Raw genomic sequence first — 9,686 nt, 5'->3', positions numbered from 1 at the left:
ATGTTTCCACAGATGTGGCGGCCTTTGTCGCTCAGTACCCATGGCTTCATATGGAACAGGGCAGGGGGCGGTACTCATAATACAGATAGCCTGTTCATCAGGGTACAGACTTGTACAGGGGGAAGGGGTAATGCTCAACGGGAGCAGCAGAGTAGGAAAAATGTCTCTTCGGGGTACCAGTTGGGTTAGGATGCAGGCCAGAGAGGAAGGAGGAATGAGAATGTTCGAGATAATGGGCTATTGGCAAGCCTATCATTTTGATGGCTGTCCTAGTTTGCTGCCCCTTGCTATGATAGCCAAAAGGCACTTGGACAGAAAAGGGATTATTTATCCAACACATCCCTAGCAGTCAGGCATTGAGGGAGGTTCAGACAGGACCACCAAGCAGGAACCTGGAGGCAGGAACCTGGAGGCAGGAACTGAAGCAGAGACCACGGAGAAAGGCTGCCTACTGGCTTTTCTCCTATGGCTTGCTCAGCCTGCTTTCTTACACAACCCAGGACCCTCTCTTGCCTGATGAGCCTGGCTTGTATCAAGTTGATATCAAAACAGCAGCAGCAGCAACAACAACAATAACAATAACAGCAGCAACAACAACAACAACAAAATACCTAATAACCACAGTGGTGAAGAACTGCTGGGATGTGCTACAGAGAAATGGACCCCTGCTGGGTTTGCAAGGATCCAGGTGAGGCATTAAGGATTTAGGTCTGCTCTCTAGAGCCTGAGCTGGGGCCAAGGCTTCTAAATTCAATATCTGAGTCGTGGACTCTGTAGCCTATCCCCCACCGCTGGGTAGATCCCTTCAGCCCCAAAGAACAGACACATAGTCCCTCTCCTTCTCTACCCTGACATTTCTCTTTTGAGTTGTCCTGATCCCCTGGCTTCTGTTCTCTGTGTCCAATTTTCAGAGTCCTCCTCCAAGGCATCTCATGGTGGGCATCTCAGTGCTAGGCACTGTCTGAGGGGATGAGAAATATCCCTGTGGGAGAAAGGGGTCCAACATCAAGGAAGATGAAAGCTGTCTGTTCTGACAGCTCCCTTAGGTCCTGTCACCTGGCCTTTGTGTTCAACAGTCCTTGAGGCTGGCAGGGACTCAGGTGAGGCAGGGTGTGCCCTGCATCAGGGATGCAGACTGGCTTCCCTGGAGGTGCCTCCTACAGTCCTGTGAGATTCTCCTCCTCCCCCACGAAGCTCCTGGATAGAATGGCCTTGTGATTTTCGTCACCCTATAGCCTCACTCCAAATATTTAGAAACAAAACCAAAAAGCCAGAAGTCTTTACAGTAGCCATAAACCTTATCCAGAATATTACCACATGGCTAATCCCTTCCTGGGTGTGACCCTGTGGGTGCTGAGATCCAGCTGCACACGTGGCCCATTCCCCCAGTCAGTACCCTGGCATGACCCTGCTTCCGGTTTAGGGAGCCCAGCCTGACCCAGCCCATGACTGGAGCCATTTTCCCCATCCCCTCCACCCCACCCCACCCCCACCCCCGCCTCCTCTTGGCCTCCACTTGGAGCCATGTCAGCATTTCTGCACAAAGGATCCAGGAGGCTTGGGGCCACTGGTAGGGGACAGTTATCAGGGCCACTGAGCAAACAAACAGGAGCCAATAAAAGGCCAGCTGGTGGGAACTGGGCAATCTGCAGAACACCCAGGTCCAGTGGAGCAGACATGGGCCCTCGAGGTGCCCCTCTCTTGGTAGTGGTCCTTGTCTTGGGGCTGCATGCCCTGGCGGAAGGCGAGAAACCTTGTAAGTAAAAGTCCTTGGGAGACCCTGCAGCAGGTGAAAGGTGGGCTCTGTGTGAGTCCCCGTGAGTGATGGGCACTAGGTGGGGTTCTTCTCTATGTTCCCGCAAAGGACAAAGGCAGGGTGACAACTTACAAGGAGCTAGACAGCACCCTGCAGTCTGGGTGCTGCTGTGTGAAGCTCACCCAGAATCTCTTATTCAGAAGGGCTATGTCTACAAGTGTCCCCCTGGCTAGGAGGACAGGAGGGCCTGCTGCCTTGGGCCTATCTTGTGCCATTGACCTCTGCATAAGTCCCCAGGGTCACCCTCTTTACAGAAGGTTTGTCTTCCTTCCTTCCTTCCTTCCTTCCTTCCTTCTTTCCTTCCTTCTTTCCTTCCTTCCTTCTTTCCTTCCTTCTTTCCTTATTTAACAAATGAAATGGTTTCAGTAAAAGCTCCCGGTTTCCCCAGGAGGAAGCCAGATTGCTCTAACATGGGCAAAATAAGACCTCATGGCACCCCTTGGGCAGTGGGATTTTGGAAGGGCTCTAAGCCCCCAGGGTGGGTTGGGACAAGCATCTGGCACCCTGGGCAGGGTTAACCACGATGGATCTATCCACAGCTCCCTGTCGGTGCTCCAGGATGACGCCCTCCAACAGAAAGAACTGTGGCTTCCCGGGCATCACCAGTGACCAGTGCTTTAATCTTGGATGCTGCTTTGACTCTAGTGTTGCTGGGGTCCCCTGGTGTTTCCACCCACTTCCAAACCAAGGTAAACTTTGGAGACCCGGGTCCCTCTGCCAGCTCAGTTGGCTTAGGACCTGTCCCTGGGTAAGGTTTACAGTAGGTACTTGGAAGCCTGTCTGTCTGTCTAGAGCTAGCCCAGGTTAACAAAAAGGAAGCCTTAAATGCCTCTTCTATCCCCCACCCCGACCCCCATCATCCCATATCCTGGATCTACATTTACCTGAGCTTAAAAACGTAACTTCCAAAGCACCTTGGGAAGGGAAGTGGAGGCATCAGATACGATGGTATGGCCGCCCCTGCAAACAGACTTCAGACATTCAGAAGGGTGTTGAGGCTACCGGCAGCTTCTGCTGGAACGGGTTTTAAGGCAGGGCAAACTGCGAATACAGTATGCCCATGAAGGCCAGCTGTGTGAGAATGCACTGCAGGCATGAGCTTTGCCATTGGGGGCACACTCATATAGGGAATACCTCCATTGTGCTCAGGGTGCTCTGGAGGAAAACCAGGTAGGCTGGTGGCTATGTCCAACGTCCCTTTCAGGTATCAATGTCTTCTGGGCTTGGGACAGTGGGCTGCCCATATTCCACAGAGCTCAATACTGAGTCCAGAGAGGGTGACGTGGTTTTCCCCAAGTCCCAGTTCTGCAAATATTCTCGCCCGTGATCACCTCCCTCTATTAGTGCCCTCCTGTGGGAAGGACAGCCAGTCCCCTAGGCATTACTCTCCTGAGAGACGCCACCCGAAGGAGCTCCTTGGGACACACGGAGAGCCTGCAAATTCAATGTCCCTAAGAAGGCAGAACTGGTGGCCCTCGGTGAGTGTCCAGCCTGACGGGGTCTTGGGTGTTGCTCTTCCCCTCAACCAGCGTCGGAACAATGTGTCATGGAAGTGTCAACCCGCGAGGACTGTGGATACCCGGGCATCAGCCCTGAGGACTGTGCCAGCCGACACTGCTGCTTTTCCAACCTGATCTTCGAAGTGCCCTGGTGTTTCTTCCCACAGTCTGTGGATGGTAATTGTTGCCAGTGGGCCTGGCTGGGACCATTCCCACCCACTCCCATCTGCTGAGGGCCCCTCCGTTGTGTGTGTGTGTGTGTGGGGGGGGGTGTACTCTGTGCATCTGTGTGTGCCTCTGTGTGTGTATGTATCTGTATATGTATACCTCTGTGTGTATGTGTGTGAGTGTTGTATGTGTGTGGTGTACTCTGTGTATCTGTTGTGTATATATCTATATGTATACTTCTATGTATGTGTGTGTACTGTGTGTACTTGTGTATATGTATATGTACGTGTGTGTGTGTGTGTGTGTGTGTGGTGTACTCTGTGCATCTGTGTGTGCCTCTGTGTGTGTATGTATCTGTATATGTATACCTCTGTGTGTATGTGTGTGAGTGTTGTATGTGTGTGGTGTACTCTGTGTATCTGTTGTGTATATATCTATATGTATACTTCTATGTATGTGTGTGTACTGTGTGTACTTGTGTATATGTATATGTACGTGTGTGTGTGTGTGTGTGTGTGGTGTACTCTGTGTATCTGTGTGTGCCTCTGTTTGTGTATGTATCTGTATATGTATACCTCTGTGTGTATGTGTGTGAGTGTTGTATGTGTGTGGTGTACTCTGTGTATCTGTTGTGTATATATCTATATGTATACTTCTATGTATGTGTGTGTACTGTGTGTACTTGTGTATATGTATATGTACGTGTGTGTGTGTGTGTGTGTGTGTGTGTCTGTGTGTGTGTGTGTGTGTATCTACATGTGGAGGCCAGAGTTTGACATCGGGTGCTTCCCTTAGTCCTTCTTCACCATTTTTTGAGACAGGGTCTCTCATTGAATGCAGGGTTCACCAATTGGCTAGGCTGGCAGGCCAGTGAGCTCCGCTCCAATCTGCTCCCAACACTAGTGTTAAAGCCACAACACCTGTCTTTTTATGTGGGTTCCAGGATCCAAGCTCAGGGACCCTCAGGCTCGTATGACAAGCGCTTTCCTGCTTGAGCCATTCCCCTCCCCCCAGTGGTTTGTTATATGGCCACCCACACTGGTCAGCAGGCTCCTTTCAGGGGGGTTTCTAACGGTTTGGGGAGAACAGACCCCATCACTCCCGTTCCACTTTGTCCTGGCTCAGAACCTGTCTGTGATGAGCCGACCACACTTCTGAGCGCAGGCACTCACGGCTCCTGGGCATGCTTACCAACCACCCTGCTTTTGCACCTCCAGATTGTCACTACTGAAGGGCACTGCTGCCGAGACCATCACCGGGAGCTGCAAGCCGGAAGAAGAAAGCCTCCACCAGACTGCGTCGATCTCTGGGGTTTCTTAAACTCTCTTGAGCCCCAGCAGTGGCTGGACACAGTGTCTTTCCAAGTAAAGAAAACCTTTGAAAAACCTGGCAAACTTCATTTTGGTTTCATTGGTTCACAGACGCATGATGGCGGTATGCATGTAGGTGAAGGTGTGCGTATGCGCCGGAGTGTGTGTGTTTGTGCGAGCTTAGGTGTGAATTCGAGGAGCGTACACAGGTGTGAATATGTACAAGTATGTCAACGCATGCATGTGCATATGTATCTGGGCAAGTGTGGGAATATGTGCGTGTGTGTGTGAACACATCATCAGTGTGTGCATGCGCATGTGTGCATGCGCGTGTGTGCATGCATGTGTGTGTACATGCATGTGTGTGCATGCATGTGTGTGTACATGCATGTGTGTGCATGCATGTGTGTGCATGCATGTGTGTGCATGCATGTGTGTGTACATGCATGTGTGTGCATGCATGTGTGTGTACATGCATGTGTGTGCATGCATGTGTGCCCAGGTGTGTGAATACCTGCGGGTGTGTGAACACATCAGTGTGCATGGGCATATATGAGCAACAGTGCACACAACACCCGTTCATCCCTCTGAGAGCCCCAAGCCACTGGTTACTTCTAGGCCACTCCAGGGACAACAGCCTTCTGCTTATGGGAACGTCAGAACCCACCATCTCTATGAGACCACACATGGAGTTGTCTTTAACGAGCTCAATGGACTCTGACCTCAGACCCTATGGGGCTAACACGTGGCTGCCGACCACAGTTCCCGAAGTCTTTCCTTTTTATTAACTGTTCTGCAGGTCACCCACTTTTGGCATGGGTCCCTGACCACTGATGGCCTTCTTTTCTTGATGGGAACAGGAGCGGTGAGGGTCTGGGCCTTGGGGGTCACCCTGAACTGTGTTTCTTGGCCTGAGAGCATCCTTAATAACTTATTCAAATGGAGGTTGCTGAAGGAGGAAGCTCCAGCAAGGACCGTTCTTCCCTGCATTGTCTAAGACAGTGGTTCTCAACCTGTGGGGTCGAGACCCTGTTGACAAACCTACAGGTCCAAGAATATTTACATCATGATTCATAACGGTAGCAAAATTACAGTTATGGGGTAGCAACGGTGATAACTTTATGGTTGGGGGTCACCACAACACGAGAGACTGTTCTTAAAGGGTCCTAACATTAAGAAGGTTGAGAACCACGGGCCTGAGGGTCATTAGCGGCTTCCAGTTAGAGGCCAGGGGTGTGTGGTGATGGTGTAAGGCTGGCTTCCGGTACAGTTTTTATCTCCTTTCCTTTTCCCGGCCTAAGCTGCCTGGTTAGCATCACCCAGTGGCTTACACATGCTGCCTGGGGGAAATCCTAAGTTCCAGGCCTGGGGCTTGCTCCACTCCAACCTCACTTCCTTCTTGGGAAGCTCTTTGGTGAAGGGAGGGCTCTGTTTTCTGAGCCAGTCATACTCAGCGGTGTGATCATCCAAAAACCATGGCTTGCTTTTCTAGGAGAAAACACCACCAAAAACAACCCCGGGAGGGAAAGGTTTCTTTGGTTTACACTACTTCCCTATCACAGGCCGCTGTGACAGGAAGTTGGGGCAGGAACTCAAACGGGAACCCCGGAGAGAGGAGCCGATGCAGAGGCCATGGAGGGGTGCTGCTAACAGGCTTGTTCCTCCTGGCTTGCCCAGCCTGCTTTCTTATAACACCCCAGGACCATCTGCCAGGGGTGGCAGCCCCCACACTGAGTTCCCACAGCGAGAAAATGCTTCACGGGCTTGCCCGCAGGTCAATCTGATAGAGACATCTTGTCAGTTGCGGTTCCGTTTCCAAAATGACCCAGGCCTGTGTGGAGCGGACCAAACGCAGCACAGCTGTCTTCCTCGCTGTGGGCTTTGCCAGTCACAGGTTTGGAGCCTGCTCAGGCTCTCGGATACTCTAACACTTGCTGGCCCCACACTGACTTAGCCGACCCCGTGGCATCCCCTGCCTTCCCCAGAAGCCTCGAACGGTTTCTTGACCCAATCAGAAAAACGCCTTTCTTTTCCCTTTAGCCCCACTTCCCCCTGTTCTCATCCTCGGCTCCTTCCGATCTCCTTCCCCCTAAGATCCCTCGGTGACTTCTGCCTTCTCTCCCTGTCCTCCCATGTCACATCTGCCATCACAGATACCCATTGTGGGTGCCACCGTTCGAGGAAACTCTGAGAGGTGTAAAAGGCAGGGCCTGGTGGGAGGCTCTTGCAGCCGACGTTCTGATAAGAAGCAGATGAACAAGGGGTTTGGGGGACGACCCCCCCCATTCACCTGCGCTGTCTGTCTGTCTGTCTGTCTTGGACTTGCTCACGTCTCCCTGGTCACACACCCCCATCTCCTGCCATTCAGTACTGTCACCTGTCACCATTTCTAGCCTCTCCCATTTCCCCATAACCCGTGCCTGTGGAAACAGCTCTAGAAGCAGGCCAGACTGTCCACTCCACGGGACATCCTCCGCTTCTAGGTTATGACTATGGATTGGGAAAAGAGACTTTCTTTGCTCCATAGCCCTGCTGGAAGGGAAGGGACCTGCCCTAACCCTACTGGGTTCTCCTGGAGGTTCAGACAGGACACAGTCCTCAGCCACAACTGCCAGGTTTTACCAAAAGGCCCACGACCTGTAGCCCCCATATATAATTTTTTTTTTTTTTTTTTTTTTTTTTTTGTCTCCATGCGCAGTAATTTGATATGCATTGAGTCCTGCCGGGTTGGTCCCGCCTGGCCATCATTGTTCTCTGGCGCCCTCTACTGGCTGACTCGGGGAGAAGCCCACCTCTGTCTCTACTGCCAGGTGCCACCCACGGCCCGATGCCAACCACTGTCAGGTGCCAGCCCAGCGCCCTCTCATTAGTAGAACTCACAAGGATAACCGTCATACCATGGACTTTTATTTCACATTATTAGGTGTATTGGTGTGTGAGTCACGCTCCGAGACAGAGGCCAAAGGATCTCGGAGTTGGAGGTCACCCTGGTCTGTAGAGCAAGTTCTAGGACAGCCAAGGGTACAGGGAGAAGCCCCGTCTTCAACAAAACAGTGCAGCAAGTTTGTCAAAGGCACACAATCGTATAAATACTATTTTAGTCAAGCACGGAGGATCGTTTTGCCCCACTCCCCCAAACCTCTTGATCCCCTACACAGAGCCCTGCCCTACCGCCTGCTCCTCCATGAACCCAACGATCACCTTTCTATCCCCCTGGCTCCATTTCTCTTAGAGCTTCCTGTATGTGTGCCCTGCGGTACAGCGTGACTGCTCTTTCTCACCAGACTGTCGCCTGTGAGGAAGCTTTGTTATTTAGCATTCCTGAGCAGCGTGGGGTGTTTGGATGGACTTTTGAGTTGTTTCCAGAGTTTACTTATAAATGAAATTACCAGAAATTACTGGGGATAAATGAAATCCCCAGGCACAGGATTTTTGGACATACTTTGGTAAGTGATTGGTCTCTAGGGTAAACACCTATAATTTCTCGGACAGCATCTGTAAGAATCACCCCATATCTCCTGCCCACCAGCAATGGGCGAGGTGACCGGATGCTCTCTGCGTCCAGCGCCCTTCATCCTCCTAACTTACTTTTCTCAATCAGCAAACGGCATTGATCATCTCATAGGCTTACCTGTTTTGTTTTGTTTTCCAATAGTTTTCTCTGGTAAAGCCTGTCTGGATAGTTCATTTATACTTTTAACATTCAAAGAATGATTTTTATCCAGTCACGCACATACCGCGGCAGGTACATGGAGTTCAGGAGACAAATTATGGGCATTGGTTCTCACTTTCCACCATGTGAGTCCCGGGGATTGAACTCAGGTCCTCAGGCTTGACAGCAAGCACCTTTTTTCCCACTGAGCCATCTTGCCAGCCCCAGCTTATACATTTTTAATCAGATGGGGCTTCTTTTGTTGGTTTTTTTTTTTTTTTGGTTCTTTTTTTCGGAGCTGGGGACCGAACCCAGGGCCTTGTGCTTCCTAGGTAAGCGCTCTACCACTGAGCTAAATCCCCAGCCCGGTTTTTTTTTTTTTTTTTTTTGGTTTGTTTTTTTCCGTTCATGTTCTTACACCCTGTATCAGAAATGAGTGTGGTATTTTGTGGCGGGGTATTCAGCAGAGAAGACTGCTTTGATATGGGTTTAAGCCAATAAAAAGTATTAGACAATCAGTAACTAGTCTGGGTGTTCAGGATCCCAGTGTAGCCCTGAGCCTTTCTCAGCATGAGCTTTTAAGCGCGCGCGCACACACACACACACACACACACACACACACACACACACAAACCAAAAAAATAAATAAATAAATAAAAACCACCACATCCTCCGTCGTTGACATGCTTCAGTTAACAAGAACAGTTAGCTAGAAGCGGAACTTCAGAAGCCAAAAAGATGAGCTTAGTACGTTTAGAGGCTTTCCCAGGACAGAGGGACAGAGGACTTTGATGAACCAGGTCTTTGGTTTTTTGTTTGTTTGTTTGTTTGTTTGTTTGTTTGTTTGTTTTTACAGATGGTGCTGTCTTCATGCTGAGTTCTACAGCCTGAATGGAGTCAGTTGTGCTAAGGTCTGGGGGCCTCTTACAGGTTCACCCTATAATTCCTGTACTTGAGAGGCTGAGGTAGGGAGACATCTGTGAGGTTGAAGCCAGCCTTGGCTTGCGGAGTGAGTTCCAGGCCAGGTTTACACACGACACACAAACAAGTCCTTTATGGATGTGTGCTGTGCAGACATTTCCTTCTGGTTTCTATGACTCAGCCTTTTAGCTTACTTTGGTAGTGTCTGGCAAAGGGCAAATCCTTCTGTGTGTGTGTGTGTGTGTGTGTAAACACTCTGCGTCCTGTCTGAAACCATCTGCTTTAACCCAAGGTGCAAACACTTCCTGTAACACTTTCTC

General features: G+C 50.5%; 1 protein-coding gene across 1 annotated transcript; it reads left to right on the top strand.

The window, feature by feature from the left end:
- Positions 1–1,648: 1,648 nt before the first annotated feature.
- Tff2 (trefoil factor 2) lies at positions 1,649–4,874 on the top strand. The gene is given in 4 exon segments (NM_053844.2): positions 1,649–1,756; positions 2,356–2,505; positions 3,346–3,492; positions 4,701–4,874. Coding segments are annotated over 4 exon segments (390 nt in total). The 5' UTR covers positions 1,649–1,677; the 3' UTR covers positions 4,715–4,874.
- The last annotated feature ends 4,812 nt before the right edge of the window (positions 4,875–9,686 follow it).

This window comes from Rattus norvegicus, chromosome 20 (assembly GCF_021556685.1).
Source record: "Rattus norvegicus strain SHRSP/BbbUtx chromosome 20, alternate assembly SHRSP_T2T, whole genome shotgun sequence".
Lineage (NCBI taxonomy): Eukaryota > Metazoa > Chordata > Mammalia > Rodentia > Muridae > Rattus > Rattus norvegicus.
This window is presented reverse-complemented; position numbering and strand designations above follow the sequence as displayed.